This window comes from Molossus molossus, unplaced genomic scaffold (assembly GCF_014108415.1).
Source record: "Molossus molossus isolate mMolMol1 unplaced genomic scaffold, mMolMol1.p scaffold_m16_p_20, whole genome shotgun sequence".
Classification (NCBI taxonomy): Eukaryota; Metazoa; Chordata; class Mammalia; order Chiroptera; family Molossidae; genus Molossus; species Molossus molossus.
Window position 1 is genome coordinate 21,777,906 of NW_023425356.1, and position 12,386 is coordinate 21,790,291.

Sequence of the window (12,386 nt, forward strand, 5' to 3'; positions counted from 1 at the left end):
CTTAAGCACTCCAACAGAAATCGAATTTGAAACCTTTCTGTGTACTCCAACCGACTAAGCCACACTGTCCAGGGCTCGAATGCATTCTTTTGATGTTGCAAAACATATTCTTTTAAATAATTGGTGATTTAAAAATATTTATTGTTTATTAACAACTGGCTTTAGATTTATCTCAAAGTTAGCTAACAAACTTTATCACAGATGACAGTGCAATTTCTCTTGACTAGATTTTTAAAACAACTATAGTGCTTAGTATAAAAGGTCATGAGCTTTGATTTTTATTTTTTAATTGAGAAAGAATTTGCTAATCTTTTAACACTCGCCAGTATTTTTTGTTGGCAGCTGTTTTGTTTGCAAGATGGCTAACTAGGAATAGTGAACATTTTCTGGCTATATGGAATTACTACACATGATACACATGATCTTCTGAGTGTTATTCTCTAGACTGATGATCTCCTAAGTGAGTGCATGAACTGAGTCATTAGGGTTTGGGAAGAAAATATTAGAGCATGTATTTATATTTAGTTTTTGAAACTTTTTTACTTTGTAGTTTTTTGTGTATGTTTTATAATGTGCCACTGAATGTTTATAGAAATTCTGTATAAATTATTATATGTATATTTGGGCTGGATGTGCTCACAGCTGTTTGCTGTCCCATATTATTTAACTTGGGGAGAGTTCATTTTGTGTAAGAGGAGTCACAATGATAGACAGTCACTTCGGAATTATAGATTATGCACAAGAAATCAACAGATTTAAAAAATGATTTCTACTGGTCTTTAAGATTACTGATTTGATTTCTTGCCAGTGCCTTCTATGTATTTAAGCTATGTACTTTGGAAAGATACCGTGTTATGTTACCCACTTAATTTTTCTGGTCATTATTCTTTCCTTTCTTTAAGTTTATAAATATTTCTTATTCATATACATTTTTAGTATGTACGAATGAGTATATATATGTGTGTGTTCACATAAGCACACATATAGATATTTTTTCATTACCCTTCCAGAAATAGTTCAGAATGACCACTTTAACTCACCGCGCCCGTCGCATGGAAGTAGGCAAGAACTCTGAAAAGAAGGTAGAAAGTGAGGAAGACACTAATCAAGACAGGAGTCCAGACAATGAAGACTCCGGAGACTCTAAGGATATTCGCCTCACACTTATGGAAGAAGTATTGCTCCTGGGACTAAAAGATAAAGAGGTAATGTAGTTGGGTTGGCTAGGCCATCCTAAGACTTAAATACTGGAATGTTTTTAGGAAGTAATAGAATAGAATATTTTGGTTAGTGTTAAGTTGGCCTTAGAATTATGCTGTAGACATCTGAATGGGGAATGGGGAGTTTTGGAAGGTAGCTGATACTTGGAGGGTAAAATCCAGAAGCGTAATCACTTGAAATGTAATTTAATTACAAAATTATTCAAAAATTTAAGAGGATGTAACACAGTGTAAAGTTTTTGTAATTAGAGTTTTTCAGGTGAGATTAATGCTGAAATAATCTCTTATTAAATTAAAAAAGATGGCCCAGCCCTGGCCGGGTAGTTCACTTAGTTGGAGCATCATCCCCTACACTAAAAGGTTGCGGGTTCAATTCCAGTTAGGGCACATACTTTGTTTCTTTCTCTCTCTCTCTCTCCCCCTTTCTCTCTCTCTAAGGTTAATAAAAGCAAAACATATCCTCGAATGAGGACTTAAAAAAAAAGTCAAATAAATGAAAAAGCAAAACTGACTCTCCAGAAGAATATCAGAGTAGGTCTGAAGATTAGGTGGTATAAATACTGTTTTGAGATGTTTACACAGTACGGAGGAAACATTCACTGACTATAAAAGCAGAGCATATTAGAACTAAAAAGGTATTTTGTTTGTTTTAGTTTTGAATAGAAATTATTAATTTCCTGCTGATCCTAGATAATAGAATGTTTGCTTTTGTCCTGTAGAGAAACTGTCTTTGGACTTCATGTATTTTTAAATTTATAGTAGTTGTACCCAGCCAGTGTGGCTCACTGGTTGAATGTCGACCCATGCACCAAGAGTTCTCTGGTTCGATTCCCAGTCAGGGCACATGCCCAGGTTGTGGGCCAAATCCCCAGTGGGGGGCATGCAGGAGGTAGCCAATCAATGTTCTCTCTCATCGATGTTTCTATCTATCTCTTCCTCCCCCTTCCTCTCTCTCTAAAATCAATAAAGAAAAAAATTTATAATAGTTGATATAAACTTAAGGAAATAGAATAACAAAAAATAAAGGAGCTCATTTAGAACTATAATCATAGTGGGTACTCAACATATCGGTGAGATACTGTACAAAGATGAGCAAATAGTAATTGCCTTTATAATTGTTCTAATTTTATTTTTGAATATGATAAATTAAGTTTTTGGCTTTCAGTTGTCTCGAGGAGAGTAAGAAAGGATAAATCCTTGGGTGTAAATAAATAGGAGAGGTCAAACCTTTGAATATGTTAAAATAATAGTAGTAGCAGTAATAGTAGTAATAGTTTTTCCAAAATGTCAGTTACATAACTATCTCTAACAATGTTACATTGAATTCCAGCTCTACTTATTTTTTCTTATCTCCCAAAGTACTTGTAGATTTATTTAAGCAATATTTAGTATGATTGGGGACACCCAATATATGCTTAGCATTATACAAATACTAAAGTAACTGTAAAATAGTATATATGGTTCCTGCCCCCAAGAAATTTGTATTCTAGCTGGGGAGACAAGATGTGCATACATTTTTATTTTTTTTAATATTTTTTCTTTACTGAGTTTAGAGAGAGAAGAGGAGAGGGAGAAAGAGATAGAAACATTGATGAGAAAGAACATCGACTGGCCACCTCCTGCATGCCCCCCACTGGGGATTGGGCCCACAACCTGGGCATGTGCCCTGACTGGGAATTGAACCAGCGACCTCTTGGTGTATGGGTCGATGCTTAACCAGTGAGCCACACCAGCCAAGTAATAGGCATACTTCTTTAAGATTAAATAACCCGAAGGTCCATCAATAGTAGAATGGAGCCGTGGCCAGTTTGGTTGAGTGGTTAGAGCATTGGCCCGTGGACCAGAGAGTCACAAATTTGATTCCTGGTCAAGAGCACATGCCTGGGTTGCAGGTTCAATCCCTGGCTCTAGTTGTGCGGGATCACAACCAATCAATGTATCTCTCTCTCTCCCTTCCTTCCAATGAAAAAATATTTGGATGAGGATTAACAAAAAATAAATTAAAAAATAGCCCAGCTGGTGTGGCTCAGTGGATTGAGTGTCATCCCATAGACTGAGAGGTCCTGGTTTGATTCCCAGTCAGGACACATTCCTGGGTTGCAGCTTGATCCCCAGTGGGGGTCATGCAGGAGGCAGCCAATGTTTCTCTCTCACATTGATGTTTATAGCTCTCTCTCACTTCTTCTCTCTCTAAAAAAGAAAGAAAAATCAATAAAAACATTAAAAATAATAATAGCATGGATAAAAATTGTCTATTAAATGAGTATAAATATATTTTTAGAACGAAAATGAATATTGTTACAAAACATGTATAATTCTTATATAATATTCAGTAAAGGAATCCAGACACAAAAGAATACATATTATTGATTTTATATATATAAAATTCAAAAAAATATAGTATTTGGGGTTCCATGTTATAGATAGTAAACTATAAAGAACAGCAGAAAAGGGATTACCATTGTTGTTAGGATAGTGGTTACATTTTTGTGTGCAGAGGGGGAAGGGGGTTTTAGTGATTAAGAAAATCATGGGCCCTGGCCGGTTTGGCTCAGCGGATAGAGCGTCGGCCTGTGGTCCGGAGAGACCCGGGTTCGGTTCCCGCTAAGGGCACGTACTTTGGTTGCAGTTTGTCCCCGGCCCTGGTTGGTCGTGCGGGTGGCAGCCACTCGATGTGTCCCTTCACATCGATGTTTCTCTCTCTCTCCCTTCCTCTCCCTCCCTCCCACTCTATCTGTACAAAAAATGGAAAAATATCCTCGGGTGAGGATAAAAAATAAAATAAAAAAAAAAGAAAATCATGGGCTTTCTGGGTACTAAACAGATTTTTGTTTCTGTACTTGTGGGAGGTTTTATGAATATTGACTTAGGGATAATTCATTGTTTTTCTCTTTTATGTACTCTTCTATGTGTGCATTATATTTCACAGTTAAAAGGATTTTTAAAGAAGTAGAAAACAGCAAGTTTTTCCATTTTAGAACAATAAGAGTCAAGGGAGTTGAAGTTAGGAGAGACCACCATGGGTTGGAAGAATAGAAGGGAGTAAAACAAGCTGTGCCTTTAAGAATGAGTAGGATTGCCCTGGCCAGTTTGGCTCAGTGGTTAGAGCATCGGCCTGCGGTCCAGAGAGACCCGGGTTCAGTTTCCGCTTGGGGGTATGTACCTCGCTTGCAGTTTGTCCTCAGCCCTGGTTGGGTCGTGTGGATGGTGACCACTTGATGTGTCCCTTTCATGTCGATGTTTCTCTCTCTCCCTCCCACTGTATCTGAACAATAACAACAACAACAACAAAAAAAAACAGAAAAGTGTCCTCGGGTGAGGATTTAAAAAAAAACAAAAAACGAATGAGTAGGATTAATAGAAATGGAGAAAAGGGAATACATTGTGGATGAGGGAACCTGAGTAAGCAAAGGTATCATGAACTTGATGAGTTTGAGAGATAACTGAGTAAACAATAGGTTGTGTTCTTGGAGAACAATGAGAATCAAAATTGGCATATTAGATTCAGAGTATGGAGGATTTTGAGTTCTAGGCAGAGACATTCATACTCCTTCCTTTAAGTAAAAGCCAGTTAGCCTAATGAAAACAGCAAAGCTCATTTCATTTTTGTGTCAAATTAAGGACTTAGTGATATTTTTGCTCTGATATTTCTGAGTATATGTTTTACTATGTATATTACTTCTTGTTTTACATGGTTTTAGTTTTTGACATGTCAAAGAAAAATCCTAAATGTTAAACTTTGTATCCCAAAGTCACAAAGTTAACTTTTGCTGAAGATTTTCATACGATTCTCTGTTTAGTACCCAATACTATAATTTTAAAAAGTTACATCTGGCCCAGCCAGTGTGGCTCGGTGGATTGATCATCGCAAGGACTGAGAGGTCCCGGTTCAATTCCCAGTCAGGGCACATGCCCGGGTTTCAAGCTCAATCCCCAGTAGGGGGCGTGCAGGAAGCAACCGATAGATTTATCTCTTCATCGATGTTTCTATCTTTCTCCCTTCCTCTCTTTCTAAAAAATCAATAAAGATGTATTTTTAAAAAATTACATCTGTTCCAAAAGTATGTAAGTGGGAGACAATACAAAGAGATTAACACTTTAAGAACTGTAGGCCTAGAAAGGAATGAGGGCAGGTCATATAGTCAGATTGCTTGTCAAATATTACTATCCTCCCTTTCTTAAGATTCTTCTGAGGAGTAGCTGCCATAGACTGGTTTTAAAATATTAAGTTTCACCCTGGCTGGTTTGGCTCAGCAGTTGTAGCATTGGCCTGCGGTCCAGAGAGTCCCGGGATTGGTTCCCACTAAGGGCACGTACCTCGGTTGCAGTTTGTCCCCGGCCCTGGTTGGGTTGTGAGGGTGGCAGCCACTCGATGTGACCCTTTCACGCCAGTGTTTCTCTCTCTCTCTCTTTCTCTCTCTCTCTCTCCCCCTCCCGCTCTGTCTGAACAAAAAATGGGAAAATGTCCTCGGGTGAGGATAAAAACATATATATATATATATATATATATATATATATATATTATTGTCTAGTCAAAATAATCAAGAAATTTAAATATATATTGAAGAATCTAACTTTTCAAGTACACTTAAAATATATGTTACCTCAGTTCAGTAACACTGACCTCAACTGAGAAAATTAAGTTTGAGCCCCAGCCTGAATAAATAAAATAGATTTATTTCCTGTTGAAATCAAGATCCTGTATATTTGTCATTATTGCCTGTAATAAGAATTTTGCTATAGATATTATTGACTCATGGACAATTAATGCTTTAATTAAATTGATAGTGTATTTAAAACTTCCCCTTTATGAGAATCTTTATTATTTAAAAATTTACCTGTTAATGCTTTTGACTTGATGGCAATATTTTTAGCTTGTGGATAGTTATTTTTAATCCTCTTTCCTTTTTTACAATGCTTTATCAGTAATGCCATTTATTGAATACTTACAATGCACTGGGACATAAAAGCTTTTCATCATATTTTTCATGTTACTGAAGTAAAAATTGACAAGAAGTATTATTCATTGGAATTATGAAAATATATTTTCATTCATTCGTTTGGTCACCAAATTTTTTTTAATCCTCACCTAAGCAAATTTTGCCATTGATTTTTAGATAGAGTGGGAGAGGAGGGAGAATAGGGAGAGAGAGAGAGAAACATCTATGTGAATTGATTGCTTGCCTCCCACTCAGCTCCAACTGGAGCCAGGGATCAAACCTGCAGCCAAGGTATGTGCCCTTGACAAGGAATCAAACCCACGACCCTTCGGTCTGAGGGCCAGTGCTCTAACTGATGAGCCAAACTGGCCAGGACTGGTCACCAAAAATTTATCAAATGTCTCATTTATGTCAAGTGCTGGACATTGAAAGAGAACAAATACAATAGTTTCTGCTTTTAAGATCATTTAGTCTGTGGCATGGGAGTGGCTGGAGAGGTGGGATGGAATTGGTCAAGTCAGCAGACCATATGCTATGCTCTGGGTACTGAAGGAATGAAGAGGAGCTCTGGCCAGTTTTGCTCAGTGGTTAGAGAGTCAGCCTGCGGTCCAGAGAGACCCGGGTTCGGTTCCCGCTAAGGGCACATATCTCGGTTGCAGTTTGTCCCCGGGTCATGCGGGAGGCAGCCACTCGATGTGTCCCTTTCACATTGATGTTTTTCTCTCTCTCTCTCTCTTCTTCTCTCTCCCTTCTACTCTATCTGAACAAAAAAAATGGAAAAAATGCCTTTGGGTGAAGATAAAAAAAAAAAAACAGTAGTGAAGGAATGAAGAGGAAAGACACCTAACTCAGGTGTCTGGTGGAAAGGGGTAGTAGGAGAGCGAAAGAGAAGAGATTTTTGGGAAAGATTTCTGGGAGGTGATAAATCTTAACCTGGATTTTGAAGCTGAGCAAGAGTTAGTCTGTGAGGAGAGACAGGTTGTAGGAAAAAAGAACATCAGTTGGATGCTTGTGATCATTTCAGTAGATTTGAAACTGGAATAACCCAAACTGGAATAACCACTGATATTTGAAAGCATCCTATCTCTTTTAAATAAACTCAGATGTTTTAGTTTTGTTTTGTTTTTTTAATCCTCACCTGAGGATATTTTTCCATTTATCTTCAGATAGAGTGGGAGGGAGGGAGAGAGAGAGAAACATCGATGAGAGAGGGACACATTGACTGATTGCCTCCCGAATGACCCCAACTAGGGCTGGGGACAAATCGCAAGCGAGGTACGTGCTCTTGACCAGAAAATTGAACCAGCAATTCATTGGTCCACAGGCCGATGATCTAACCGCTGAGCCAAACTGACCAAGGCTAAACTCAGATGTTTTGAAGTTTAAGTGCCAAGCAGAGTAGAAGATGCAGTTATATATTTTATTGTTTAACTTTTCTAAAATTGTGAAATATGGCATATCTAGAAAAGTGTATAAAATACTTATATACAATTTAATAAGTACTTTAAAGCAAACACTCATGTAACCACCACCAATAGAGTATAATCAACATCCTCTTGTGCCCTTCTCTAATCACATGCTGCCTTTCCTCCCTGTAGTTTTATGTGTACATATCCCTGAACAAAGTATTTTAGTTTTACCCATTTTTAAACGTTTTGTTATTGGGTTAATACTGTTATGTATATATTTTTTCAGTATGACGTTTGAGATTCATCCATGTTGTTGCATATAATATAATTTCATTCAGTTCACTGCAGTATATTTCGTTATCTGAATATACCACCATTCATTCTACTGGCTAATGGACATTCAGGAGTCCATTATCAACAGTGCTACTAAGAATATTTTAGTACTTATCAGTTATGTTCTTTAAAATAGTGCCACTGTTTATACATATAAAAAAATGATAAAGCAGACTGAATAAAACTTTTATCTTAAATTTTTTTCTTCATTGATTTTAGAGAGAGAGAGAAAGGGAGAGGAAGAGAGAGATAGAAACATCCATGAGAGAGAACATTTATTGGCCGCCTCCTGCATGCCCCCCACTGGGGATCAGGCCCACAACCTGGGCATGTGCCCTAACCAGGAATCAAACCAGTGACCTCTTGGTGCATGGGTCGACGCTCAGCCACTGAGCCACACCGGCTGGGCTTATCTTAAATTATAAAGCATGTTAATACTGAGCTTTTTCAAGCTACTAACAATTTGCTTTGGTTATAATTCACTCACAATTTATTAGCAATGGGAGACTAGAAAGTCAAGCTTTTTGAAGCTGAATTTCAGCAAACTAATCAATACATTTTTAAAAATCAGTAAGTCAGTACACAACTTCTCAGTGAATGGCTGTAGATAGAGAAAATGCTGCTCTTTCAAATTTGCTCAGTCCTAAAACATTTTCTTAAAATTAAAAGATTAAAAGATTAGCCCTGACCTGTTTGGCTCAGTGGTTAAGAGCGTCAGTCCTCAGACCAAAGGGTCATAGGTTCCATTCCCAATCAAGGGCATGCACCTGGGTTGCAGGTTCAATCCCCAACCGAGTCAGGCTCATGCAGGGTGGGCAACCAATCAATGTGTCTCTCTCACATCACTATTTCTCCCCCCACCCCCCCAGCCCTTCCACTCTATCTAAAAAAAAATCAATGGAAAAATATCCTCAGGTGAGGATTAACAAACAAAAAAAGATTGAAAGTTTATTAACCACAACCTCATGCATCCTGAGCCACAAGTACAAGACTGACTCAGATTGTTGATCTTCAGAAACTGTGTGAGATAATAAACATTTGTTTTTAAGCTTTTAAAGTTAGAGATAATTTGTTACCTAACAGCAGATAACTAAGATAAGAGATGAAAAGTAGAGGAACAACAAACAACAAGTGTTGGCAAAGGTGTGAGAAAAGGGAACTCAAGTTCTCTGCTGGTGGGAATTCAGACTGGTGCAGTCACTATAGAAACACTATGGTGTTACCTCAAAAAATTAAAAATTGAATTGCCATTTGACCCAGTGATCCCACTTCAAGGAATATACCCTAAGAAGAAGCCTGAAACACCAATCAGAAAGAATATATGTACCCCCATGTTCATAGCACTATCTACAATAGCTAAGATCTAGAAACAGCCCAAGTGTCCATCAGTAGACAAATGGATATAAAAGTTGTGGTACATATACACAATGGAGTTCTGTGCAGCTGTAAGAAAGCTCTTATCCTTTGAGACGACACGGAGGGACCTGGAAAGTATTATCCTAAGTGAAACAAGCCAAGCAGAAAAAGACAAATACCACATGATCTCACTTATTTGTAGAATATAATGAGCATAACAGTCTGAGGAATAGGGTAGACCCAGAGACATGGAACAGACTAACAACCTCAGAAGAGGGGATGGTGAGGGGAGGGAAGAGATAAACCACAGAACTTATATGCATGTACACATAACCAATGGACATGGACAACAAAGCCAGGGATGGGGTCGTGGCGGTGGGGTGGAGAGTGTCAATGGAGAAAAAAAGGAGAAACATCTGTGACAAAAATAAAATAATAAAAAATTAAAAAATAAATTTAAAAAATAAATTAATTAAAAAAGTAGAGGAACAAGATGATGAGATGATATGAGAATAATCAAGACTAGAGATTGTAAGAATTATTTGCTTAAACTTTTCGTTTTATTTTTATTTTTATTTTGTTTGTTTGTTTTTTTACTCTGGGTTGTGCCAAGCTTCCTCCCTTTTGACATTACATATTCTGACCTAAATGACAATATCTGTACTAATTGCTTTTAGATAAAGCCTTTCATTAACCTGAGACAAACAAATATAAAGAATAATGATGAATTTATTTATCAGAGAGAAACAGAGATTTGAGGTGTGTGTGTGTGTGTGTGTGCAGGTGCATATGTGTGTGTTCTTCTCAAGTTTAAAAATATAAAATAAAATCAGTTTTACAAAGAAAAAATAAAAATGTAAGTTTAATATAGTTCACTACCTGACCTTTTAGTTTCTTGGTTGAAGAAAATGAACAATAAATCTGTCAGTAACTATTGCTAACTGGGGCAAGTGTATCAGAAGGACTTGTTTGTCAGGTTTTGTGGGTTTTATTTACTTTTATTTTTTTCTCTTTCTTAAATTTATCTTTATTGAATGTATGACAGATATCCCTCATTTTTGCCCCCATTGACCCTCCTCCTCCCTGCTCCCACCCCTCTCTTGCCTTTCCCACACTATTGTTTGTGTTCATTGGTTATGCATATACGCATATAAATTCTTTGGTTTATCTCTTACTGCCCCCCCTTCCCTTTGAAGTTCGTCAGTCTAGCAACCAATTTGTACTTCTTAATTCCTTCACTTTTTCCACCCATCCCCCTAACCTCCCTTCCATAGGGAAATCAACTAAAAGTTCTATATCTATGAATCTGTTTATGTTCTGCTTGTTCATTTGGTTTGTAGATACAAGTGTTGATAGATATGTATGTATTGCCATTTTATTGTTCATATTTTTTATCTTCTTCTTCAAGAAGACCCTTCAGCATTTCATATAATACTGGTTTGGGGGTGATAAACTCCTTTAGCTTTTTCTTATCTGGGAAACTCTTTATATGTTCATCAATTCTAAATGATGGCTTTGCAGGATAGTGTAATCTTGATTGTAGGTCCTTGCTTTTCCTCACTTTGAATATTTCTTGCCACTTCCTTCTGGCCTACAATGTTTCTTTTTGAGAAATCTACTGACAGTCTTATGGGAGCTCTTTTGTAGGTAACGAAATGCTTTTCTCTTGCTGCTTTTAAGATTCTTTCTTTAATTTTTTGCGCTTTTATTATGATGTGTCTTGGTGTGGGCCTTTTTGGGTTCACCTTGTTTGGGACTTTCTGTGCTTCCTGGACTTGTATGTCTGTTTCCTTCACCAACTTAGGGAAGTTTTCTGTCACTATTTTTTCAAATAGGTTTTCAACTTCTTGCTCTCTGTCTTCTCCTTCTGGCCACCCTCGTGATGCAAATATTGGTATGCTTGAAGTTGTTACACTGTCCTCATTATTTTTCTTTATTCTTTTTTCTTTTTGTTGTTCTAATTGGGTGTTTTTAGCTTTCTTATATTCCTAATCAATGGTTTGCTTCTTGGCTTCACCTACTCTACTATTGATTCCCTGTAAATTATTCTTTATTTCAGTTAGTGATTTTGGCATTTCTGACTGGTCCTTTTTTATGTTGTTGATATTCTCACTACGTTCCTTGAAGTTTTCCCTTTCTTGAAGTTCTCACTAAGTTCCTTGAGCATCCTTAAAACCAGTGTTTTGAACTCTGCATCTGATTGATTGCTTATCTCCATTTTGTTTAGTTCTTTTCCTGGAGTTTTGTTCTGTTCTTTCATTTGGGACATGTTTCTTTGTCTCTTCATTTTGGCTGCTTCCCTGTGTTTGTTTCTATGTATTAAGTAGGGTCGCTATGTCTCCTAGACTTCATAGGGTGGTCTGTTGTAGTAGGTGGCACAGCCTTTCTGATCCCCCAGCTGAGCCTTCGAGGTGCACCCCTAGTGTGAACTGTACACCCTTCTGTTATAATTGAGTCTTGATTGCTGTTGGCACATTAACAGGAGAGATTTACTCAGGATGGTCAGCTGCAAGGACTGGCTGTGCCCACTTCCCTCTGGCCTTTGACTACCTTGGCGAATCAGCTGTGCAGGGAACCACCACACAGAGCAAGACTTACTTCAGCAGGGCTCTGATACCCACTGAATCCTTTCATTGAGTGTGTCACTTGTGGAAGTGGTTGGGTGGTGGTGCTTTGACATGGTCTGAAGCTGTTCACTGGGTGTGCTGGCTCTAGGGCAAGGTCAGCCACCAGGCATAAGCTACAAAGCAGTCTGCAGATAGCTGCTTCTTGTGCTGGTCTTGGAGGTGCTCAGGCAAAACCAAGCTGTGAACCAAAGCTGGTTGCTTCTCATACCAGGCCTGGGGCCACTTAACAAGAGGTATGGGGCTCTCTGAGACCAGATGCTGCTTGTTTGAGAGAATTTAGGAAAATCTGAAGCAGGATCCAAGACAGGTCAATCCTATGGTAAAGCCATTGGAAACAGCTTGGGTGGGCCCAAAAGATGGGTGGGACAGGGCCTCAGGGAATCACCAGGGCAGGGCAAACTGTGTGTGCCAGGTTGCTGGAGTCCCAGATATGGCGCCTGTCTGCCGGTCCTGTGGGGGGAGGGCTCACCAAAAGAACAACAGCCTCTCCCAGCACGTCTG

The 12,386-nt window shown here is 38.2% G+C and overlaps 1 protein-coding gene across 1 annotated transcript in view; it reads left to right on the top strand.

Annotated features, from left to right (window-relative positions):
* The window catches only part of GOLPH3L (golgi phosphoprotein 3 like), a 52,507-nt gene that overhangs the window by 1,178 nt on the left and 38,943 nt on the right, over positions 1–12,386 (top strand). Inside the window, exon 2 of the mRNA XM_036273652.1 lies at positions 1,011–1,205. Coding sequence (XP_036129545.1) covers positions 1,023–1,205 — 183 coding nt within the window. The 5' untranslated portion in view covers positions 1,011–1,022. The remainder of the gene's footprint in view (positions 1–1,010; positions 1,206–12,386) is intronic.